Consider the following 26,679-nt stretch of genomic DNA (forward strand, 5'->3'; position numbering starts at 1 on the left):
TGCAAAAATGAACAGCAGGCAATTCCATGTTTTAGGCTTACAAAAAAATCATTTGACCTCGACTCCGGCTCACATGTGCCTCTTCTCTGGTGATCAAGGGGATTTGGTGGGCAAAAGTGATTTAGTGGGCAAAAGCAGCCACAAGCTGCAGAGCCCTGACTCCGGAGCAGAAGTAAGTCCTTTACGGGTACAAAGCTGCTTGACATTGTGCTATGGTTGTAGCAAACATCACTAGAAAATATTAAGATGATTTGATCAGGAGCGCAGCTCTCTTGTAATCAAGGGTGTTTGAACAAGGTATGTTCACCTGGAGAGCACATTCCCCACAAAGTTCTCAGCAAACTAAATTCTACCACTAAATAGAAATACTAATAATTACCAATAAACTTCTTCTTTTTTGCCATCAAGTCACATCTGACTTATGGCAAGAGACGATCAGAGGTGATTTGCCGCTGCCTGCCTCTGTGCCACAACCCTGATATTCCTTGATGGTTTCCCATCCAAAATACTTGCCAGGGTCAACCCTTCTTAGCTTCTGAGATCTGACGAGATCAGGCTATCCTGGGCTATCCAGGTCAGGGCATTAACTTACACTCCATTAATAGGTGCAATCCATCTTCAGCCATGTATGACTAGACTAGAGGACTGTGGACTGGACTCTAGGATAGTTAGACTAAACTAGAGGACTGTGGAGTGGACCCTAGGATAGTTAGGTGGATATGGAACTGGTTGCAGAACCACACTCAAAGATTAGCTGTCAATGGCATTTCATCTGAATGGAGAGGTGTCCAGTGGGTGCCACAGGGTTTGGTTCTGGGCCCGATACTTTTCAATATTTTTATAAATGATCTGGATGAGGGTGTGGAGGGACTACTCATTAAATTTGCAGATGACACCAAACTGGGAGGAGCAGCAAACACACCAGAAGACAGAGATAGAATTCAACGAGATCTGAACACACTGGAAAAGTGGTTGGATGTGTACAGGATGCAATTCAACAAGGATAAGTGCCAAGTTCTACACCTGGGTAACAGAAATGAGGGACATACATACTGTTTGGGGATACACTTCTGGGCAGCAGTGTGTGTGAACAAGATCTTGGGGTTCGGGTAGACCGTAAGTTAAATATGAGCAGCCAGTGTGATGCAGCAACAAAAAAAGCTAATGCAGTCTTGGGGTGTATCAACAGAGGTATAACATTCAAATCGGAAGATGTCATAGTTCCGCTGTACACTGCATTGGTCTGGCCATACCTGGAGTATTGTGTGGAATTCTGGAGGCCTCACCTCAGAAAGGATGTGGCCAGAATGGAGCAGGTGCAGAGGAGAGCAACGAGGATGATCAGGGGCCTGGAGACAGAGCCCTATGAGGAAAGATCGAGGGAGTGTGAGATCTAGTTCCATGATAATCCCATAAACAGACATCCACAGACAGGCAGTCCAAAGAGAGTTGATTTATTGGAAAATTCACAGGTTAACAAGCTAAGAGTCAAATGGACACTAATGAAAACTACAAGCACAGTACAGGGCATATATGGAAGAGCATAGGGCAAATCGGGGTAGATCTGGATGCCATGGCAACCCCCCTCCCAGGAGCTGTCAGGGAGGTAGGATTCTACCGGCATTCCCACAGAGTTCAGTCTAAACACGTTGTTTGCAGGGCTATAGGTGGCCTTGGCCAGCACCTGGAGAAAACCGCAACATTCGTTTCTCAGGCCATGCCTGACGGAGTCAGGAATGTTTAGTCTGGAGAAGAGGCGGTTGAGGGGGGACATGATTGCTCTCTTTAAGTATCTGAAGGGTGGTCACTTAGAGGAGGGCAGGGAGCTGTTCCTGATGGCAGCAGAGGATAGGACTCGCAATAATGTTTAAATTGCCGGTGGAGAGGTACCAGCTGGATATTAGGGGAGGAAATTTACAGTAAGAGTTTTTTTTTTAAATAAATTTTTATTGGTTTTATATCTTTTCCATTAGACAAGCAACAATTTAAAAATATATAACATTTAAATGTCTAGGTATGTTGCCATATTCTAAGTACATAATAATAAAAAAATAAAAAATAAAAAGAAAATTTTTTTGACTTCCCCTTCACCTCCGTCTGCCTCTTAATAAAATGGTTAAATTCCGTCATGATGGGTTCTGATCCTAATTCTTTCCAATAAAACCATAACATTTTCATTCTTAAGCTATATAATCTATTCAATATTAATTATTAACATTATTATTATCACATGGATCAGATTAATAAGTATTCTTCCATTTTTCCCAGTCCTAATTCATGTTTACAGTAATTCATCCAAACCTCCCACTCCCCCGTAAATTGCTCACTGTCCTTATGATTTAAAATAGCTGTAAGTTTCGCCATTTCCACCAGTTCAAACATTTTTATAATCCAATCTTTTTTTCCAGGAATATCTGCCCCTTTCCATTTAGCTGCATACAGCAGTCTCGCAGCTGTTGTAGCATAGATCAAGAATGTCCTTTGTATTATCACATCATCTGGGATCATGCTGAGTAGCATCAATTCCGGTGTTTTGGGTACATTTCTTTGAAAAATTATTCTTATTTCATTGTAAATCATATCCCAAAAGTCTTTAGCTTTATCACAAGTCCACCACATATGATAAAAGGAACCAATTTCTTTACTGCATTTCCAACATTTAGGGGAAGTCACCTTATATATCCTTGCAATTTTCTTAGGTGTTAGATGCCATCTGTACATCATTTTATAAATATTCTCCCGAATTGATTGTGCATTTATTCCTTTCAAATCCTTTGACCATAGTCTCTCCCATTTATCTAAGGCTATATTGTGCCCCACAGTTTGCGCCCAGTCAATCATTGTTGGTTTTATTGTTTCCTGCTCGCAGTAGATTGTTAGAAGAAGACTATACATTTTAGAGATCAGTTGAGTCTTATTATCTAACAAAAGTTTGTGAAACACTGACCTATCCTTAGCAAATCCATTCTTCATATCTTGCAAAAAAACAGATTTAATTTGATAATATTGGAGCCATTGCAGGTCTTCTTTTAAGAATTGAAAGTCTTTTAATGAATATTTTGTTCCATCCCAAGCAATCAAATCTTGATAGGTTAAAAACTTGTCTGGTCTAAGTGGGCGCAAAGTTAGCATTTCTTGAGGTGAGATCCATAACGGTGTTACTGGTTCCAAAATATGTTTATACCTCATCCAAACATGAAATAAGGAGGACTTGATTATATGATTACGAAATGATGCTTGTATCTTAATTTTATTGTACCACAAATAGCCATGCCATCCACTTATATTGTCGAATCCTTCTAAATCTAACAGTCGTGTATTAGATAAATTAATCCAGTCTTTTAGCCATACTAAAGCAGCCGCTTCAGCATATAATTGAAAGTTTGATAACGCAAAACCTCCTCTAATTTTAGAGTCCACTAAGTATTTATATGCAATCCTCGGTTTCTTCCCTTGCCAAATGAAGTTTAAGATGTCTTTCCTCCAAGTATTGAGGTATTTGATATGTGAAATTATAGGTAAATTTTGAAACAGGAAGAGTATTCTTGGTAAAATGTTCATTTGGACTGTAGCTATACGTCCTAAGAGTGAAAGTTTTTTATTAGACCAGATGATCATGTCGGTTTTTATCTTTTCCCATAGCTTAAAATAATTATTGATTATCAGTTCTTTATTCTTTGCCGAGATCCAGATTCCCAAATACTTGACCTTGATAGTCTTCTCCCATCCTGTGTAAAAAATAAAGTCTCTCTGTTCCATTTCTGTCAGATTCTTAAATATCGTTTTTGTTTTTTCTCGATTAACTTTAAAACCTGAAACTTTCCCAAAAATGTCCAAAATCTCCATCAAAGCCTTCATTGATTGTGTTGGTTCTTCTAAAATCAGCAAGAGGTCATCCGCGAAAGCTCTCAATTTAAATTCATGTTTCTTAATTCTTAGTCCGCGGATGTCCTCCACTTCTCTTATTTTACAACATAATGATTCCAACACCAAAATAAAGAGTATCGGAGATAAGGGACATCCTTGTCTAGTCCCTTTTCTTATTGAACAATTATCTGACATTGATTCATTTACTAAAATTTTTGCGTACTGGGATGTGTATATTGCTGATATGCCTCTCAAAAAACGGTCTCCGAAGTTTAGTTTCTCCAATATTTTTTTCATAAAATCCCAAGAGACCATATCAAAGGCTTTTTCTGCATCCAAAAAAATAAAGGCTGCTTTTTGTTGACTATTCTGGTCATAGTATTCCAACGAGTCTAATAAGATTCTGATGTTATCTTTGATTTGCCTTCCTGGAACAAAACCCGCTTGGTCTTCATGTATTAATTCTTTAATGAAATGTTTTACTTATTCGATAAGACCGAAGCGTAAATTTTATAACCCACATTAAGTAGTGAGATAGGTCTATAATTGGAGGTTTTTTCCGGATCTCTTCCTTCCTTAGGTATCAATGATATAAATGCATGGGACCAAGTCTCTGTGGACTCCCCCTTGTCCAAAATTGTATTGCAAAGTGATAAAAAGATTTCCATTAAACTGTCTTTAAATGTTCTATAAAATAACGCAGTTATTCCATTTGGCCCGGGTGTCTTGTCCGTTTTCTGTTTCATTATTGCATCTTGTAATTCATCCTTAGTGATTGGGGCATCTATTATTTGTTGTTGGGCCATTGAAAGAGATTTCATTTGTATTGAGTTTAAAAAATTATCAATTTTCTTATTCAAAATATTGTCTCTCTGATATAGCTTAGTATAAAATGTTACAAATTCTTTTTGTATATCTGTAGTTGTATACACAGGTCCTTTAGATGATTGAATTTTTGTTATTATCCTTTTTTGAAAAGAATCTTTCAGCTGAGATGCCAAAAACTTCCCTGGCTTATTCGCATGTTCAAAATATTTCTGTTTAGGAAATTTTAAATTTCTGTTCATTTCTTCCATCGTTACCAGATTCAATTGATGTTTTGATGCAGATATCTTCATTAAAATATCTTTTTTTTCATCATCTTGTGTTGCTGTAAGGAGTTTCTGTTCCAATTTTTGTAAATCCCAAAGAATATTATTGGTAAGTTGTAGTTGAGTTTTCTTCCATGCCACATTTTTCTGTATCATAAATCCTCTTAATACTGCCTTGAATGCGTCCCAGACTGTGTTTAGAGATGTTTCTCCATTGAGATTTAGTTCAAAAAAGTCTGTGATTAAATCCTGTAATTGCTTTTGAGTCTTTACATCTTTTAAAAGTTTATCATTCAATTGCCATCTAAATGCCTGCTTGCTGTTCCACTCAATTGTAACTGGATTATGATCCGAAAAAGTTCTAGGCACAATTTGAATTTTACGTAATTGCATAAAAATTGATTTGCTGGTCCATATCATATCTATCCTGGAGTGTGAGTCGTGTCTTGCTGAATAAAAAGTAAATTCTTTGGCTGTAGTATTCATAGTTCTCCAGATGTCCTGCAGTTCCAGTTCAGAAGCCATGGAGAAGAAGGTTTTAGGTAAACATCCTTCATTTTTGTCTTTTGCTTCCGATTTTTTATCCGTAGTCGGTGAAACAACGCCATTAAAATCTCCCATCAAGAGAATCTGTTCATTTGCATATTGAGAGATTACTTCATGTAATTGTTCATAGAACTTTGCTTTCCCTTCGTTAGGTGCATATATTCCTACCACAATTGTCTTTTGCCCCAATATTTTTGTTTTAATAATTACAATTCTTCCTTCATCATCTTTGTACAATAGTTCAGGGCTCAGACTAGGATGTGCGTATATCACTACTCCCTTCGTTTTTGTTTTAGCTGAAGTGACAAATGCTTGTCCAAGCACTTGTCTATCCAAATATTTTCTGTTTCTTGTTGCAATATTAAGCAAATTAGGGAGTATTTATATTTCTGTAGATGTTTAAAATTCTGTCCCTCTTAATTTTTTCATTCAGTCCATTCACATTCCATGAGATTACTTTTGCCATACTGTAATATTATACAAAGCAAAATGTTAAATTTATTGATCAGCACCACCTTCTGCTCCCTGTGGTTCCTCTTCCTCTTCTTCGTCCTCTTCTTTTTGTTCCGAAGTTAAGCCCCTAAGTTCTCTTATATTTTCTCAGAAATTTCCCAACATCTGTTGGCGATGTGATTGTTGTCTTTATTTCTTTGTAGGTAAAGGCCAAGCCCTGTGGCATTATCCATCGATATTTGATACCATTGGCTTTCAAAACAGATACAAATTCTTTGTAATTACTCCTCTGAGAGAGCAAATGTCTTGGTATGTCCTTAAGGAGTATCAAAGAAATGTCTCTTACTGACACTGGGTTATCATAATGGATCTTCATCATCTTGTCTTTAATCCTGGTGTCATAGAAGACTATCATAAGATCCCTTGGCTTAGATCTCTTCATTCTTGCCGGTAATGGTACTCTATAGGCTCTATTTATTGCTTGGCCTAATACTTCTTCTTCCATATTAAATAAGTAAGCCAAATTGGGAAGGAGAGTCTCTTTATTCTCACCCATCGCCTCTGGTAGATTGCGTAGACGAAGATTGGTTTCTCTGACCTTCATCTCCATCATAGCAATTTGGTCCTTTGCAACAACCTGATTGCCTTGTATTGCTTCAATCTGTTTTTCTTGGGATTCTATTTTTTTCTTTGTGTCTTTATGTTCTTCCATCACCTTTTTAATTGATGTGTCCATAGCCTGCATATCCATCTGCATAGTTGACATTTGAGCCTTGACATCTTTTACATCTTCAGTAACAACATCCAATTTCTGATTAATGGCTTGGGTCGATTGACCAAGCGTAGTCATCATAGAAGTCAGTTGTGTCATCTGGGTGGCTAACATATCTTGTAATTTCTTATCCATGGTGTTCTGTGTGGTTTCTTTAAGTTTAGTGAAGGCAGGACTATGTAATGAGCTAGAACGAGGGCGGCCAGACATTTACATATGTTTAAAGCTGGGGGAAAAAATCACCTCTGGCAGGATTAGCAAACAGTCAATAAAAGGTAGGCCCCTGATCAGCTTTTTTTAAAAAAAATTCGGGTCAAATAGAGCGGTTTTCCACGTAGAAATAGTCCTTTAAAGTTTTAAAATACCAACGAGTTTCCGGACGCTCTAGGTCGGCAAAAGCAGGAAGTGCTCCGAAAGTTCCTTACACCGCGGACCTTCTACCGCCTCTTCTCGCTGGTTGTTTCCTTCAGGAACTATAACAGTGTGACGCGAGTGGGACGTGTTTCCGGTCCTGCGGGTTGGTTTCTGATGTTACTCAGATGATAGAGAGGGAGTAAACAATACAGAGTGTCTTCCGGTCTTGGATATCCCCTGTTTTACAACGTGGCTGGAGGACTCTTTAAACCAGGAAGTCCAAAAGTTGTTCTCCCTCCCCTTCCTCTAAAAGACATGCATCTTATTGGTTAGGAGTTCATTCCATCACAAGTCTATCCGTCCGGCTCGTTGTTTTGGTTATAGCTGATCAGTTTGATAAGATTCCTGCCGTTTATGCTGGTGGATCTTTTAGTCCAAATTCATCTGGTTACAATTGGGGAGGGCCAAGGCTACTGGGAATATTTTTTATACCCCCTCTGTTATTCGGTGTGCCAGTAAGGAGACGAAGAATTCTCATGTACTCACTTGGGCGCCTGGAGGTGAGGTACTTATCTTGATGTTATCCTTATGTTGTGAGTGAGATGGTGGAGGGTAGAGTCTTCAGCCGAAGTTGCGTTTTGGCAATTGTATTCCCTTGGTGCCCGCGGGACCGGCATCTAGATCTCTGGGGGACTTAAAGAAGCTCCCTCAGAGTATCTAGGAGGTCAAACCACACGGAGGGCTGCAGGGAGTTCCTGCTACCCAACCCACTTGCAAGGGTTGGGTTGGGGTGAAATAAATCACCCCTATTTAACGCGAACTTGGATTCCCCCCAGGAGCTCTGGGGGAACGTGGCACTCACCCCAGCGTCACCACCGGAAGTACAGTAAGAGTTTTTGACCATGGAATCAGCTGCCTAGGGAGGTGGTGAGCTCCCCCTCACTGGCAGTCATTAAGCAGAGGCTGGACAAGCACTTGTCAGAGATGCTCTAGGCTGATCCTGCATTGAGCAGGGGGTTGGACTAGATGACCTGTATGGCCCCTTCTAATTCAATGTTTCTATGATTCTGTGATTGCAGCCATCTCCATATCATATGGTAGAGAATTCTATAGGCTAATAAGCAATTCCTTTGGTCGGTTCTGAGCTTTTAGACATTCAATTTCATGACTGACTTTTTGTTTTTCTATTCATTTTCTACACACTGTTATTGTATAAAGTTCTGTTGTGATACCCCAATTAGTTGTACCTTTTCTAAACTAAAAACAAACAAAAAAATCCCACTAAAGCTTTATTTTTCCTGTCATCAGAAAGGTTCAAAAACACCCTTGAGACCAAACTCTGTTTAAAAGAGACGTTAGCATAGATGTAGCAGGGTAAAATGGATACCAAGAGTGTATTCATAGGTTTCCACTGGTATTTATACCCCTCCTTAGAGAGCAGTGAAAAATAATATCATAATAGTTTTTGCTCTTTTGGAAGGATTCAGTTCTGAACATAGGGATGCCAGCCTCTAGGGGGGACCTGGGGATGCCCTGGATGCTTTGGAGAATGGAGTCTATAGCACTGTACCCCCACTGAAGTCCCCTGTCCTCCCCAGGCTCAACCCCCAAATCTCAAGGAGTTTCCCAACCTGGATCTGGCAACCCTACCCCCCTACTTCCCCCACTGGTGGCTGGGGGGGACCTGGCAACCCTATCTGAATATGATAAGTCCAGCACCTCTTGTTTGTTTGTTTTATCATCTTCTCCAGATAAAACAATTAATCACTTCATAACAGACAGCAGATGAAATTTTAGTACACTTAAACCGATTTTTAAAGAGTAAATATTAAACTTCCTGAGCACTGCACTTGCCCCCTTAGGAAGCAGAGGCAAAATGTTTCCTTTTTCTTTTCCAGAAGAATATCTGAAACATTAAGCTCACTGGCTTCATTGACAGAGTAGAGGAGTGCAGGGTCACCTCATTAAACCCAGCAAAGCAGAGAAAGAAAAGAGGGCTACAAAGCGTGGCCCGGAGTGAGGTCACCAGCTAATCGAACTCGATAACAACAAAAGATCTTTGACTGATGAGAAAGTGTCCTCCGATGGAGGTCGGCATTTGTTGGCCCAAATGAGTCTTTCCGGCTGAAGGAGGGGAAATTTGTTAGCTTGACTCACTGAGGCAAATGCCACAATAGCATGCCACCACCGCCCTCTGAGAGCCCTTTTTGCCTCATATAACGATTAACTGACCATTCAAAATCCTAGAAATGTCACATTAGATGCGGTGACCAACTCCTCAGAGAGGAGTCAGTGGAGTGTGAAGCCTGGCATGAAGCAGCTAACGTTTGGGTGCAAAAAGAATAATTAAAGTCAGAAATAATTTGCAGCTGTTAAAATTAAATTGAATGTATTAGTAACATCCCATGCACATGCATGCTTCTGTAAGGTAACAAGGAGCAATTTGCAGAAGGAGAAAAAAAGACAGGAGTATTAGTTGTCTATTATAATTACTATGCAACAACTCCTTCTTCTTCTAAACATTATCAAAGGCTTCTGGTCATAAATATTTCTTAAACAATGTTCTGTTAACGAAAGCCAATCAATAATACAGTAAAAACTGGCAGCTATCTTAGCGAAGTGGTTCAGACTTCCATTCTGGCTTCTCAATCATTACCTTCGTTTGGGAGAGCAGGACTGCGGGCTATAAGGAAAGATTTTTTTCCTTTTTATGGAACCAGGCCCACCTTGTTATCACATTTTTATGAGGGAGATCAAATACTCTGAGACGCATCTCCCTCTTTTTTAACTGTGTTCAAAGTTCCATGTTAGATATTTGGTAATAGATCTTCTTTAACTTTACAGAGCCCTGTCGTCCTTAAAGCGGACAGTTCAAACTGCTTGAAGTCTTGGACACTCCAAAGGCCTGTCCATTGGATATCTTTGAAGGACCGGCACTACGCCTGGAAACACCCTGGCGTGCCCATGTGGACTTCAGGCAGAATGGGCAGTGTGAAGTGGTCCGGGTGCTCTCGCGATAACACAATTGTAATGAGGATGAACCTCATTACAATTGTGTTATCGGAGAGCACCGGACCACCCAGTAAAGGCCAAGAAGAGAGCCTGTCAGACAATTTGTTTCTGCATCAGCGAATGAAGAGGAGCTGGGTGTGGAACCAATTCTTTGTTTTGGAAGAATACACTGGAACAGATCCTTTGTATGTGGGAAAGGTAAGAGGCAAACCATCTTCAGGGCATCAGGTTGTTGCTATATCAGACCAAATGCGTATCTGTATATAGGATATAATTTGTATAGTACACAATGTGTGTGTGTGTGTGTGTGTGTTATTTCCATTCCTTCTTTACAGAGTAACCCAAACACATACCATTGTGGCTCAGCGGTAGACTATCTGCTTTGCACGCAGAAGGTCCTAAGTTCAATCCCCAGCATCTCCAGTTAAATCAGGATTGCCAGGAGGGTGGTTTTGGTGGGCAATTGCTCAGGCTGCTCCAGAGTGGGGATTGCACACGCAGCCACATGCACAATTGCCCCACCCCGCCCCCCAAAACCTCCCGGCAATGGAGAGGGGGGACCTGGCAACACTAAGTTAAACACATCTGGTAGTTGGTGATGCGAAAGGCCCTGGAGAGCTGCTGCCAGTCAGAGGAGAGAGTACTGTCCTTGATAGACCCACAATCCAACTCGCTATAAGGCAGATTTCTATGTCTTTGTGTGTCATGTGTCTAAGACATGTCCTTGCCCCAAGGAGCTGACATTGATTCAAAGGTGGCTGTGTGAGAGCACAAGACACTTCTGCTTACACAAGTGGTGTGTTCCTGGGTTGCATCCATTTCCCGTGCTGCTGAAGCCCCATAACATGCCATGGGGTGCAGGGCATACACTGTATTGTATTACCTTGATTAGTCTTAGTAAAAGCTATTATGTGACTTATCTTTTTTAAATTTTGCTGTGGACCAGTGCACCTATCTTCATTTCTTGTCCATTCGAAATAGCATCAAAGACTATATTAATTTAACTAATTAGGGGAAAGAACAGAGCAAGAGAACAGGGGAGAAAGTAAGAGGGAGATGATAGTAACAGGGGATGATACATGCTTAAGCGTAGTTCTGGGTCAAGGTAAGGGCAAAGGAATTAAGCTAAAGGCTTCACTCAAAGGGGTAGGTTTTGAGGAGGCATTTGAAAGGTGGCGCTACCCCAGTTTCTTATTCGCCTGCCTGTTCTTCCCTTGGTATGGAGCTCTGATATATTCCAGTTCCTGAGAGTTTCCAGCTATTGTCACTTTGAACTGTGAATAATGTCTGTTTTGAGAGTCTGCTGATGCTTTGCCTTCTTCCCAAAGATCAGCACTATCAGCTGTAATTGGATGTCGCTTTTGAAAATCTCCAGCTGTCTTTATAGGAACAGCTCATGTGTCATAGCACAGAAAGGTGGTATGGACCGAGAAGGATTAGGTGGGGACAAGAAGGGGTTGCAGCTTCCCAAATGTGTATATGGCCAACATTACAGGGGAAAAAGCAAAATCAAATGCAGATTTTTAAAAGCAGGTTTCTTCAAGAGACCTTCCTCTTCTTGATGCATTGCCTCTGGTTTAATGAAGAGTGATTGTAGCCAATTCATAATAAGAGAGCCTGGTGCTGGAGCTGTCATTACCAAGTGTGCAGCCAATGCCAGAAATAGCAACCGTGTGTTTAGTTGCACCCTCCCAACAACTATAATAACTCACTGCTGTTTTGGCATAGCTGGTGTATTGTCCACCCCCGCCCTCACCAATTGCAAATGACATGGACATGTGTCAGGAAAACGTGCAGCATTATGTAACACAGTGCATTCTCCTTGAAAGACCCATTTCACTTGGGTTTCAGGTACAGTTTTAGGTCTGAAACTTCCTTGGTCACCCTGGCTGATGGCCTTCACCAGAAGAGAGACAGTATTCTTCCAGACAGGTTAACCGAAATAACTTTTTGGAACAGCACATTCCAGTGGTTCTGTTCCTGCCTTGTGAGCTGATTTCAGATGTTAGTGTTGAGCAAACAACTGCTTGGCCCCAGGACTTCTCAGATCTGATGTTCTGTATGTCTCCAGCACAGTTTAGATGAAGCTGCTGGCAGAAACCATCTAGAATTCTGGTCCGAGGTTTCACTAGAGTGCAGATGGCACCCAGCTCTATTTCTCCTTTGCAATTGGGTAAGATGAGGTAGCAGATGTTGTGAACCACTGTCTGGAGGTGAAAATGGATTGCACTTGGCTGGCCACAATCTGAAATTCAATCCAAATAAGACTGAGAAACTGTAGGTTGATAATAACGCCTGACAGAGTTTCTGGATTTGCCTGGGACATGGCTGCGCTGCCCCTTAAGAAGCGGGTGTGCAGCTTGGGGAGTGTTTCTAGAGCTGGGGCTACAGGGAGCTTAAAGAGATCCTCCAGGTTCCCCCAAAATCTGAATTCAGCTGTTTGTGAAGGATCTTAGCAGGTTTATTTACATATAATACAACTTTGGTCTAGAACCTCTAATTGCAACAACTCCAGCAGCCATCTTAACAACAACACTTCTTCTTCCTAGCCACCACCAGGAGGCAGACGGCCTCTTCTCCAAACATGATCTCTTTCATAACTGTATCATCCTTTGTAACTATCACACAGATGAATGTACCGTGTTTCCCTGAAAATAAGACACTGTCTTATATTTATATTTATTTTTCCTCAACAAGACACACTATGCCTTATTTTTGGGGGATGTCTTATTTTTTATTACCATAAGTACGGTATGTGTCCCGAGTCCGCGACCCGGGGCGGACCCTCGGGACTGCGCCTCGCCCCCACCGCCACACCGGGGGACCCTCCAGGAGAACCCTAATGCCTGGGGAGGCAACCCCACTTACCAGGCCGGGGGGAAGAGGAGGCGAGGGCGGCCGAGCCCGCCGGATGCAGAGCCGGAGGGGGAAACGGGGGGAGGCCGAGCGCCGACCTTGCACCTCGGGGAGGCAACCCCACTTACCAGGCCGGGGGAAAGAGGAGGCGAGGGCGGCTGAGCCCGCCGGCGGCGCGGGTGGATGCAGAGCCGGAGGGGGAAACGGGGGGAGGCCGAGCGCTGACCTTGCACCTCGGGGGGAAGTGGGCCGGCCCGAGGCAGATGGCACGGGTCCTGGGGGTGGGGGGACAACCCGGGGGACCCGACAGAGGCCAAAGCTTGGCCCCGCATTCCAGCGGGGGAGCGAGAGTCCACCGCGAGTGGTGGCAGATCGCGGGGGGAGCTGTTGGTGGGAGAGGGGAGTGGGGAGAAGACGGGGAACGGGAGTGATCGCCCCCTGGGAGGTCGGAGCCCGAGCGCGGGAACAGGGAAAGACTGAGCCCAACGGCCCACGGAGGGTGGGGCTCAGGGGAGTTTAGTCTCTCTCTCGCCACGCCTATCACTATGTCTTATTTTCGGGGTATGGCTTATATTGTGCAAATGCTTGGAAATCCTGCTACGGCTTATTTTATGGGTATGTCTTATTTTCGGGGAAACATGGTACGTGTCTCCTGTGTGGTAGGTCACTCCTTTAATCAGCTTTGGCTGGTTTACTTAGGGTTGCCAACTCCAGATTGGGAAATTCCTGGAGATTTGGAGGGTGGAGCCTGGAGAAAATGAAGTATGGGGAGGGAAGGGAGCTCAGCAAGGAAGTGACGCCATAGAGTCTATCTGTAGGGTTGCCAGGTCCCTCTTTGCCATTGGCGGGAGGTTTTGGGGGCGGAGCCTGAGGAGGGCAGGGTTTGGGGAGGGGAAGGACTTCAATACCATATAGTCCAATAGCCAAAGGGGCCATTTTCTCCACGTGAACTGATCTTTATCGGCTGTAATAGCAGGAGATCTCCATCTAGTACCTGGAGGTTGGCTACCCTATCTACTTGCCAAGCTACCATATTCTCTGGGAGAATTGATCTCTGTAGTCTGTAGGTAAGGTGAAATTCTGGAAGAACTCCAGATTGATATCCTGAAGCTTCAGCTGGCTCAAAATGCAGCAGCTAGGCTGCTAATTGCTACTAGTTACAGGGACTGTATCTTATCTTGCCAGTCTTGACTCTGCTACCAGTTTACTTCAGGCACAAACCAAAGTGCTGGTTATTACCTATAAAACCCTTCACGGGATCAGGGTGACCAAAGGCTTTCGTCACAGGCCCTGCTGTATACAGTCCGGGGCTAGATGGAGACGGTAGCACCTGAACTGAAAATCTCCATTGGTACGGAAGCTCATCTGGAAGATGTTTTTATTCTCCATTGACTTTCAGGTATTTCCCCTTTCTTGATAAATAATTTTATTATTTGTCCTGCTTTACATAACTTCCTCTCCCCCACAGAGTTTCATTCATTTTATGTTATTGCCTTTTTAGCGCGCTCTCTCTCTCTCTCTCTCTCTCTCTCTCTCTCTCTCTCTCTCTCTCTCTCTCTCTCTCTCTCTCAGCTTTTATGCTGTGCTTTTGGTATTTTTAAGATCTTCACACAGTTGTTTTAAAATTCTGGTACAGTTTCTGGTGGTTTTATTTTTCAGTGCTGTTTTTAGTTTTACATGACACTAGTGTTTTTCATCTGCTCTTTTTAGTGTGCTGTAAACTGCCTCATGGATATTTTGTTACGAGGGGGATTAAAATATCTTTTAAAAAACATGTACTAGGTATTGCAGGGGAGAGGACTGAACATGCAGTTAGTGCCTTTAATGTAGGGTTGCCAGGTCCCCCCGGCCACTGGTAGAAGATGGGTAGGGTTGCCAGGTCCAGGTTGGGAAATACCTAGAGATTTGGGGGGTGGAACCTGAAGAAGGCAGGGTTTGGAGAGGGAAGGGACTTCAATGCCATAGAGTCCAATTTCCAAAGCAGCCACTTTCTCCAGGGGAGCTAATCTCTGTCACCCGGAGATCAGTTGTAATAGCAGGATATCTCCAGCCACCACCTGAATGTTTGCAACCCTAGGGATCTGATCTCTGTAGTCTGGAGATGAGCTGCAATTTCAGGGGATCCCCAGGTCTCACCTGGAGGCTGGCATTCCTGCTTTGGTGAGGTCCACATGTTGAATGGAACATATAAATCTAGCCTGAATCTTCTGTACCCTGATATTGTATAATGGCAGTCTCTTCGTCTGTTAAAGTAAGAACAATATATTGTTCTTCTAAATTTGAATCTAAGCAGTTATGCATCCTTCTCTCTTATAAATGGAAAGTGTTAAAACTGTAGTGAAAAATTAGGTACATTATATTCTTTACTCATAATCTTCCTTTAGGGCCAGAGAATACATTACATGGAAGATAAACACAATTGGATTTCCCCCCATATTTTCTTTCAGTTAAAATATAGAACCTAAAGGGAAGGAGAAATGGATTAGAGCTGCAGTTTATGGGGTGGTGTAAGTTGTGGGAGGCACAGACTCTAGGGTTGCCAGCTTCAGGTTGGGAAATCCCTGGAGATTTTGGGGATGGAGCCTGATGAGGGCAGGGTTTGAGGAGGGGAGAAACTTCAATGGGGTATAATGCCATAGAGTCCGCCTTCCAAAGAGGCCATTTTCTCCAGGGGAACTAATCTCTGTTGCCGGGAGATCAGTTGTAATCCCAGGAGATCTCCAGCTACCACATGGAGGTTAACAAACCAATGTAGAAAAGAAAAGAAAAAAAAATACCCCAAATATTGAAACTATCAACTATTATTATATAATGCTTACACATTAATGTCCGTGTGTAAAGTAATGAAAATCACATATATTGTTCAGGCATCACTATATTAAACAGTGGTTACAAAAGATGTTATAATTACAGACACTGCGATTACACAAAATAATACTATAACTGGCATCGAAATGTTAAAACAGTTTAACAGCTGTGACCTTGTTCCAATTAGCTGTATCTGACAACAGTCTTGTTTCTCTCTTTTTAACAAGTACTTAGGTTCAAGACTTGTTTCGTCAAAAAACTTCATCAGAAGTCTTGTATGACTACTATCCTTCCTTCCTCCTACTATCTCCCAGTAATCAGTTTTTGTTCTGAGGGGGAGAGAGAGGGATTGCTTACTTCTTGTTAGCCAGAGGGTGTTATATGGAGATTATTTTTCTCCTTCTCCAGTCCCCACTTTATTTTACCTCAGATAAAAAATATGACACCAGAATTAAACAGTATTCAAAGGATGGGTTTTGAGGGGAAACTGTATTAGAGGGAAAACACCAAAACCATATATATATGGAAACTGTATTAGAGGGAAAACACCAAAACCGTATATATATATTTACAAGATTCACTTCAGAGATGGGCAGATGGCTTAGATGGCACAAAATCGCACTTCTTGGTTACAGTTCACAGCTTCAGTTCATAGATTAAGTTCAGTTCTTAGATTTTCCCATAGATGTTCCTTTACTGGACTCTGATGCTAAGCTATCAGGAAGGGTAGAGATGAAAAACCCGTCTTTCCCAGATAACTCAGAAGTATGGAGAATCCTGCTTGACTCTCTCTTCCTGTTCTCAATACTGAACTACCCCACGCCAGTGTCAGTAGTCCCTTCATACATCCCTGTAATTGGAATATCTCCTCTAGAGCCTATTCCTTCTTTGTGACCTAAGAAAGGGCCCTTCTCCTCTCAATCTCCATCCTGTCACACCAAAGGTTGTGTTTTTCCACTTCTTAGGCCAAATGGAACCCTCAGGTTCTCAGAGTCGTCTACAGCTTCTCACGCAGGTTATCCATCCTAGAACCCCCGGCCTTTCTGTCAGAACCCAGAGAGTGAGCCACCAAGCTCTGCCCCCTCCTTGTGTCTGAGCTTCTTCTGAAGATTAACTCCTCGTCCATCATATCTTGCAATAAACCACAATTATATAATCAAATGAACACATTTTCTACATTGGATTGTTATATTTGTTATTGTTATCTTTACCCCTCCCCCTCATATTTATATTGAGACTACCTGGAGGTTGGCAGCCCTAGCAGACTTCCAGCAACACATCTAGGGTTGCCAACCTCCAGGTGGTCAGAGGCGATCTCCTGCTATTACAACTGTTCTCCAGCACATAGAGGTCAGTTCACCTGGAGAAAATGGCCGCTTTGGCAATTGGACTCTATGGCATTGAAGTCCCTCCCCTCCCCAAACCCCACCCTCCTCAGGCTCCGCCCCAAAAACCTCCCACCGGTAGCAAAGAGGGACCTGGCAACCCTAAACACATCACATACCTGGGGATGTACCAAAGGGAAAATGTATTGTCATTAGACCCTCAGCCGTGAACTTCAGTGGGGTTACTTTGTGCCAGTTATTCTCTTCCAGCATAGCCCAACTCCCAGGTTTGTTGTGTGGATGAAAGGGAGGGGAGAAGAACCAGAAAATCCCCAGAGGAAGGGCGGAGCAAAAATGTTTCAGATAGACGAAAGGTGCATAAATCTCATGTCCACTTAGTGAATAAGTGATGTGCATGCTGCGATGTCATTGGTGATGAGTAACACCACATTTCTTTCTTTTTCTGCTGCATTTGTAATTCTATTTTTCCCCTTTTTCATAAAAAGAGTGCTCATCAGTTGTTTGTTGCTTCAGCAATAGAACTCCCATCTGGCTCTAGTTTTTGGGTGTTGGGTTGTTTCTTAGTTGCAGAAAACAGCTGTCTCCTTCCCTAAACTGTTAGAACATTAACAGATCAGATCTACAAAAGTTTAAAGACACAGAAACCAAGTACCAAAATGGAAGGCTAACAATAGGAAACTGTAAGGTGGTGGCTTCTACAGTGAGGGAAAAAAGTATTTTATCCCCTGCTAAATTTGCCCGTTTGCCCTCTGATGAAGAAATGACCAGTCCATAATTTTAATGGTAGGTTTATTGTAGCTGTGAGAGACAGAATAACAACAGGAAAACCCCCAGAAACCCAGAAGACAAACGTCAGAGATTGATGTGCATTATAATGAGTGAAATAAGTGTTTGATCCCCTATCAACCAGCCGGGTTGGGGTTAGGGTTAGGGTTCTGCTGTCGACAGAAGCAATCAATCCATCAGATTCCAAACTAGCACCATGACCAAGACCAAAAACCTGTCCAAGGATGTCAGGGACAAGATTGTAGACCTGCACAAGGCTGGACTGGGCTACAAGACTATTGCCAAGCAGCTTGGTGAGAAGGTGACAACCCTAACCCTAACTCTAACTGTCAACCTCCCTCAGTCTGGGGCTCCATGCAAGATCTCATCTTGTGGAGTTGCAATGATCATGAGAACGATGATGAAGCAGCCCAGAACTACACGGGGGGAACTTGTCAATGAGCTCAGGGCAGCTGGGAAACCATGAAAACAGTTGGTAACACACTACGCCGTGAAGGACTGAGATCTTGCAGAGCCCGCAAGGTCCCCTTGCTCAAGACAGCACATGTACAGGCCTGTCTGCAGTTTGCCAATGCACATCTGAATGACCCAGAGGAGAACTGGGTGAAAGTGTGGTGGTCAGATGAGACCAAAATTGAGCTCTTTGGCATCAACTCAACTCGCCGTGTTTGGAGGAGGAGGAATGCTGCCTACGACCCCAAGAACACCATCCCCACTGTCAAACATGGAGGGGGACATATTATGCTTTGGGGGTGTTTTTCTGCTAAGGGGACAGGACACCTTCACCGCATCGAAGGGACGATGGACAGGACCATGTATTGTCAAATCTTGGGTGAGCACCACCTTCCCTCAGCCAGGGCATTGAAAATGGGTTGAGGATGGGTATTCCAGCATGACAATGACCCAAAACACACGGCCAAGGCAACAAAGGAGTGGCTCAAGAAGAAGCACATTAAGGTCCTGGAGTGGCCTAGCCAGTCTCAAGACCTTAATCCCATCGAAAATCTGTGGAGGGAGCTGAAGGTTTGAGTAGCTACACATCAGCCTCGAAATCTTACTGACTTGGAGAGGATCTGCAAAGAGGAGTGGGACAAAATACCTCCTGAGATGTGTGCAAACCTGGTGGCCACCTACAAGAAACATCTGACCTCTGTAATTGCCAACAAGGGTTTTGCCACCAAGTACCAAGTCATTTTTTGCAAAGGGATCAAATACTTATTTCACTCATTATAATGCACATCAATCTCTGACATTTGTCTTCTGGGTTTCTGGGGGTTTTCCTGTTGTTATTCTGTCTCTCACAGCTACAATATACCTACCATTAAAATTATGGACTGTTCATTTCTTCATCAGAGGGCAAACGGGCAAATTCAGCAGGGGATCAAATACTTTTTCCCTCACTGTACCTCCTTATTATGAATTGCAGCCCATGAATATACAGAACAACTGACTCTGTCATGGGGCCAAAGACAGGAGCAGCCTAAGTGGGCTGCAATAGCAGGGGGGAGGGAACAGAAGAAATCAACACCTTCCTCTTAAGAAAAATGAAGCATACATGGGATTGCCAGCTTCGGGTTGGGAAATACCTGGAGATTTTTGGGGGTGGAGCCTGAGGAGGGCGGGGTTAGGAGAGGGGAGGGACTGCAAAGTCATAGAGTCCAATGGCCAAAGCAGCCATTTTCTTTAGGGGAAGTGATCTCTGTGGCCTGGAGATCAGTTGTAATAGCGGGAGATCTCCAGCAACCACCTTAGGGCTGGCAACCCTAAGCATACAACAAGATATTATACATTAAAAATGGGGGCACTCTCTCACTAGAAAAAGACTGTAGCGAGTCTCCAATACAAGCATTCATTTTCTTTGCTTCTTTCCCATCTCTGGTGATTTTTTTTGACCACCTGAGCTTGAATGTGTACATTTGTAGATTACTTAATCAAAATTGTAATTTAAGATGGCTTGTTAAGTTGGAATCCCGGTGATGGGCTGCAGGATTGGAATTCTGGAATGACCGCCAAGCACTGAAAATGAACACAAAATATGATAGTTGTAGTGGTTAAAGTGTCAGACCAGGATCTAGGAAACCCAGGTTTGAATCCCCACTGTGCCATGGAAAGTTGCTGGATGACTTTGGGCCAGTCACACACTCTGAGCCTCAACCCCGGCAAGTATTTGGATAGGAGACCTACAAAGATTACCAGGGTTGTGACACAAAGGCAGGCAAGGGCAAACCACCTCTGAATGTCTCTTGCCTTGAAAACCCTGCAGGGTTGCCATAGGTCAGCTGTGACTTGATAGCCAAAAAAAAAAGATAGTTTGAATTGTCCCTTAAACTTTACATATTCTTTCCTTCTATGTATACCTGAATTTGTTTCTTTCTTGTGATAGAATGATCTAGTGGTATCTGATGAAGGGAGTTTTGACTCTCGAAAGTGTCTACCCTAGAAATCTTGTTGGTCTTAAGCAAATCTTTCTGGAAGCAAATCTTGCTCTTCTACCGCACAGCAACATGTCTACCCACCTGAAATTACATAGGACAGTATTTCTTGACTGCTAGCAAAGCGGAAGACCTTTTTTCTATCTTTGCTTTATTATGCAATCTAGAGAGAGAAAAGAGGGCCCATTGAGCTTCCCTGTGTTGTTTTTTCTAGTATCCAAAGGATGTTGTTTTCTAGCCAGCTTCAGTTCCTACCGTTTGTGATTCATTGTCTACCTGTTTTCATTCTTGTTGGTAGAAACATTTATCTGATTAACTGCCTTTATTTTTATCTTTGTTTTGCATCATTCTGTTCTTATACAGGTCCTTAGAACCTATATACTTTATTTGAGTTACTTGGATAACTTCTGCAAAGGCAACAATCTTACAGATACTTCTACTGTAGGGCTGTTGATTCGGTTCGTCCTGAACCGAAAAACAGCCGAATTTCCCCCAATTCAGCGCTTTTCAGTTCGAGAGGAACCAAATTCAAAAAAAGGTGGGAAAACAACGAGCCGAATTCGGTGAGTTTGGGCGATTCCCGAATAAATTTGGCAGGTTTGGCGTCCCCCGAACCTGCCTTTTCCCACTGTTGAAGACCCTCCTCCCACTTTCCCAGGAGTCCCGGGAAACTGGGCGGTGGGTGTTTAAACTGCTCCGCGCTGCCTGGGCTGGCAGCTCGGAGCAGTTTAAAGACCCCCACCCACCTTTATTCGACCGAATTGATTCAGGAACGCCGAATCTTGTGCCGAATTCCCCAGATCCGAATTGGGGGAGTTCGGACTTCGGCATTTCCCGGATCAAAAAGGGGCCGGATTTTGCCAGATCCGAATTGTACTGGGTTTTTTTTTCAACAGCCCTATTCTACTGTATGTTCAGCCCTATGGAGTGTGCAAAAAAAAAAATCGGGTAAATTTCTGGTTCAGGTTTATAGGGCCCCTTTTTCAGGTAAACCAAAATAAGCTGAATGCCCATAACAGTAAATGGGTATTCAGCATATTTCAGTTTACCTGGGCAGGCAGCGTGGAGCAGTTTAAACCCCTACCGCCCCCCTTCCTGCCACTCCCGGGAAAGCGGGCGGTGGGGGGGGGTTTAAACTGCTCCGCTGCCTGGGTTCTGATGCTCAGCTGTTGCGTCCAACAGCTGAGCATCGGGACCCAGGCAGCGGAGCAGTTTAAACCCCCCCCACTTCCTGGGAGTCCCGGGAAACCGGGCGGGGGGGTTTAAACTGCTCTGCGCTGCCTAGGCAGGCAGCGCGGAGCAGTTTAAACCCCCACTGCCCCCCTTCCCGGGAGTCCTGGGAAGGGGGGCGGTGGGTCTTTAAAGTGCTCCACGCTGCCTGGGACTGGAAGCCAGGTGGTGGTGGGGTTTAAACTGCTGCTGCCTGGGTCCCAACACTCAACTGTTGGGCGGGGTCGCACCCCACAGCTGAGTGTCGGGACCCAGGTAGCGGAGCAGTTTAACCCCCCCCCCACTGCCTGGCTTCCCGGGACTCCCGGGAAAGCGGGCGGTGGGGTCTTTAAGCCGAATTTGTTCAGGAATTCTGAATTTCCCGCCGAATTTGGCATTCCCAAACAGGGGGGGTTCGGAATTCGGCCGAACCGGACCCAAGTCGGCCCGGGTTCGGCCGAATCCGAACCGGACCGAATTTTTTTTTCAACAGCCCTAGTTGTATCCTCCCCCTAGATTAGTCCCTAGGTGGTCTTGTTGATATTAAATAGAGTTTCTTTCCCCCAAGATAGCAATTCAGCTGTGACTATTTGCCTCAGTGATTTAGGTACATCATCTAAACCCTTTCAAATCCTATACATGTAAAGTCACAAATATTTTCTAGAGGTGTATCTTTTAAAAAAAAACCTTCCATTTTTAAAAATTCACAAATGGATGCTAGCATGGTGTCAAAATTGCTGTGTCAAGCAATTTTGCAGATAAGCGCACATGAATTTATTTTTGCAAACATAGCTTTTCTTTCCATTCTTGCAGCAATACCTGTGCATGCAAATGAAAATGTTTGTTAATATTGAGGAAAGTGTGTCCATTTTTTATTAGTAGAGCTCTCATGCCTAAATATAACCCTAAACATTTCAATGCCTATTAAATAAGGATGAACCAAAACTTTTTTTTATTTTGTGCATGTATTTTTTTTTGGTCAAAAAGTGCATCTCGTTGTGAAGAAATTCACATTATTTTGGTACTGTTCTTTTTCTCTCTCCCCCCCCCCCTAGTACTGTTCTTTTCAATGCCACTTCCTTCCTCTTTGCTCTCACAGTCTTTTACTTTCACACTACGATTTAATCTTGTTGGTTGCAGCGACTCTTGTGATTTTGCCATTGACATCATGGTGCTTCAATTGACATCATGTTGTCATGGACTCTCGTAAACAAAGTCACATGGGCTGGCACAGCCAGTCATATTATACAGCAGTGAGGGCAAATGAGGACAAAGAAGCAGGGTGAGGATGCCAGTAGGAAGAAGCAGCCAGGCAAACAAAACTGTGCCAGGCGGCATCAAAACAACCCCACTGTTTGATACTGTGACTAGGTTTGCAATGATCGGATTGGCTGTCTCAAGTGTGATTTTAAAGCATAGCTCAAAATGAGAGAATATTCCGTTTAGCCAAATCTTCACAAAGAGCAGTTAAAGAGTAAGAGGTTGGGAATAATTTCCTCCTCCAAAAAGAGACCTATTCTTGGCTCCCTGATTGGTAACTATCACGTTATGGAGCTGAGAGAAGAGGAAGCTTCTTTTTTTAATTCACTGTAAGTAGTGATGCGCAGAAATTTCACTAGGGTTGCCAGGTCACTTAAATCCAGTGCCCAGCTTGGAAGTGGGGATCACATGCACCTGTGGCCACACCGATGTGATCGCATAATTTCTGGTTTACACACGAAAGCGCTGCATCGCAACAGGCCTTTTACCACTCAAACTGGGAGTTTGAGTGGTAAAAGGCCCGTTGCGATGCGGCACTTGCGGGTGTAAACCAAAAGTGATGCGATTGCATTGGCGTGGCTGTACGTACGCAATCCCTGCCTCAGCTTTGCCCCCTAAACCTCCCCCAGGGTGGGAACCAGGCAACCCTAAATTTCACCCACTCGTATCAATTTGGAGTGGTCTTTATTTAATTCTTAAAAATTCTCCTGTTTATTGCGAAATAATGCAAATTTTTCCAAGGTATCACTCCAAAGTTCATACTCTTCTCTCCTGTGACATCATAGGATATGAGCTAGGGCCTAGAAGCTCCTGTGATACATGAATCCATCGATGAACACATGAAGCTGCCTTTGGCTGTTGGCTGGTCTAATTAAACATCTTAGAGTGTAAGCTCATAGTTATTTGTTTTTGCATGGACCAAGTTGTGCATTTAGGGTTGGCCATACATGGTGCACAGTGGTTTCTTTTGTATTATTATTATTATATTCAACAAATGTGCAGAAATGGACAACTGAGGAGTGTGTCATGGAGCATGTTGCACTCAAGGATTGCCAGCTCTGGTCTGGGAAATACCTGGAGATTTTGGGGGTGGAGCCTCAGGAGGGTGGGGTTTGAGGAGGGGCTTCAATGGGGCAGAATGCCATAGAATCCACCTTCCAATGCAGCCATTTTCCCCAGGTGCACTGATCTCTGTCCCCTGGAGATTAATTGTAATACCTGTCTCCACCTGGAGGCTGGCAACCCTATTGCATTCCCCCAAAATAGCAAGTTTATAGCGTGGCTCGGAGATGCTAACTAGATTGTGAGCCGAATCTGCATGGGCACAAAGAGGCTGGATGAGGCAACATGTTTATCGTTCTTTAATTAGATTGAAATGAGATAGATCTGCAATGACAGAAAAGTCTGGGTGAGGCAACATAACTCCTGAAACGGGATGGAGGGCAAATTAATGACTTGCATGCTGTACTGGATTGAGTAAAAAAAGAAGGAGAGGAACCAGTAGTTGGTTAATGAAATAGCAACGTCCTTGGGGGGCAGACACCTCTGGGGTATGTCAGAGTATTGGGTGAGGTCTCCAGTGTTGAAAAGACTTTTGTTATTGAGCATGATTTATGCCACTGAGCTGCTTTCCTTGCAGCAACACCCTTCCTCTTCATCCCTGGGAATTGCCCATGTTATGGCTCAACCCAAGCACCTTATGAGACTCCCCCAGTTTCAGATCCCCTGGTCCTTAGGCAGTAAAAGGGGGTGTCTATTAAAACAAAGCCATAAATAAGAGGGTAACACTGCTATCTAAGGGGTTTCGGCTGGGGGAGGGGAGTGGGGTCCTCAATCTCTAGTTGCGGTCTGTAGATCTCCAGGAACTACAACTGATCTCCAGACTACCTAGAGAAAATGGTTGCTTTGGACAGTGGGCTCTATGGCATCAGTTTCCAACTTTTGGGTATGGTGACCCAGCCAAGGGCTGGCCTAAAGATGTTTGGTGCCCTTGGCACCCATCTAGTTCAGCATTCAATTTTGTACAATGGCTAACCAGATGTTTTTTTGAGAAACCAACAAACACCACACCTGCCCCCAGCATGAACCCCAAGCAAGTGGCATTCCAACATATACAGCCTTTGCCTATGGAGGTTAAGATTCCAGCCTCTGACCACCCCCTCCTTCTCCATTTCTCCCTCTAATCCCCCCTAGGATTGTAACTCACTCTAGTAACCATCGCAACACAGTTTACTTTATCAACATGTATATGCAGTGAAGAAAAAATACCTACTAACGTATGACATGGAAGATGCTGTTTTCAGGGTCAGATCTTGGTTTCCAGAATACATTATGCGGCATTCCGGTCTGATATTTCTACGCACTCTGCCTCTTTAAATCCTCAGAAGAAGCGGCGGCAAGAATCTGACATTACAACTATTCCAATGGGACTACAACCTAATACTAGCTTTAAGATTCAATTCTCTGTAACCATATAAGATAGCAATCTCACTGTTTTTTGCTCCAGTTGTAATTTGGACGCATCCATAGTAGGGCGTTAGAAAAATACGGCAATTTACACTTACACAGCTATTAATGCCCTATGAGGAGAGACTTAGGGAGTTGGGTTTGTTTATTCTGGAGAAGAGAAGGTTGAGGGGCGACATGATAGCCATGTTTAAATATTTGAAGGGATGTCATGTTGATGAGGGAACTAGCTTGTGCTCTGTTGCTTCAGAGACTAGGACACGGAGAAATGGATTTAAACTAAGAGAAAAGCGATTCCACCTAAACGTTAGGAAGAACTTTCTGACGGTGAGGGCTGTTTGACTGTGGAATGCCCTGCCTCGGGTGGGGGGTGGAGTCCTCTTCTTTGGAGGTCTTTAAGCAGAGGCTGGATGTCCATCTGTCGGGGGTGCTTTGATTGTGGGATCCTGCATGGCGGGGGGAGAGTTGAGGTCACTGGGGATGTGGGGGGGAGGTAGTTGTTAATTTCCTGCATTGTGCAGGGGGTTGGACTAGATGACCCTGGTGGTCCCTTCCAACTCTATGATTCTATGATTCTAAGTGTTTATATGTATTTATGTAGTTATAGTGTTCTTGTGGTATATGGTTAGATAGATATTTAGATAGGTCAAATATATGCTCACTCCTTTGTTATAGTAAATATTATATTGCATTCTGTACTTATTGTGTTATGTACATTCATTATAACAGGTGACAATTTTGATTAGGTCATAGTGCTGTTTTTTTTATCCAGTACCTGGAGGTTGGCAACCCTACTGAGGACTGTTATATTAATGTCATTTTAGGCTTTGGAATATTTTTCTAGGATCCCTGGCTTGCTTTGTGTCTTGTTTCATTACTGATAATTCTGACGTTTTTATTGTATTACATTGTTTTTATTTTGTGTGCTACCTTGAGCTGGTCTCCAGAGAGGCACCCTCAACATTTTCTGAATAAATAAAGAAGAGAAAGTACAGCTTGAACTTTCATAAACAGTCTAAAGGCAGAGGAAGCCAAATAGAAGTCAAAAGGAGTGCCTGCCCTCATACTGTCTGAACAGAACTTTCTTGTTGAGAATACAGATCTCATATTGTGGCACAACCTTGATCGCAGATGAGAAGTGCTGACTCTACATTGTTATTTCGACATTTTAGTCATCTTGATCCATTCCAGAGCGGCACACTGACAGCAAGCTTAGAACAGATTCCTTAGCTAAACAGAAATACATGGAGTTTTGTAATATGCTTCTTCAATTACAGCTGCAGTATTGCTGATTCAGGGTATGACCCACACCACATCTTCTGAATTCAATAAAAGCAGGAGCAGAGTTTATGTAGGCCAAAAGCAGGACACTGACAGGTTGGGAAGAACAACCCTCCCCAAAGATGCGTGTCACAAGGTCA

The 26,679-nt window shown here is 43.3% G+C and overlaps 1 protein-coding gene across 1 annotated transcript in view; it reads left to right on the plus strand.

Moving 5' to 3' along the window:
- Positions 1–10,047: 10,047 nt before the first annotated feature.
- The window catches only part of CDH20 (cadherin 20), an 83,846-nt gene continuing 67,214 nt past the window's right edge, over positions 10,048–26,679 (plus strand). Inside the window, exon 1 of the mRNA XM_056854150.1 lies at positions 10,048–10,293. Coding sequence (XP_056710128.1) covers positions 10,048–10,293 — 246 coding nt within the window. The remainder of the gene's footprint in view (positions 10,294–26,679) is intronic.

This window comes from Euleptes europaea, chromosome 8, assembly GCF_029931775.1.
Source record: "Euleptes europaea isolate rEulEur1 chromosome 8, rEulEur1.hap1, whole genome shotgun sequence".
Lineage (NCBI taxonomy): Eukaryota > Metazoa > Chordata > Lepidosauria > Squamata > Sphaerodactylidae > Euleptes > Euleptes europaea.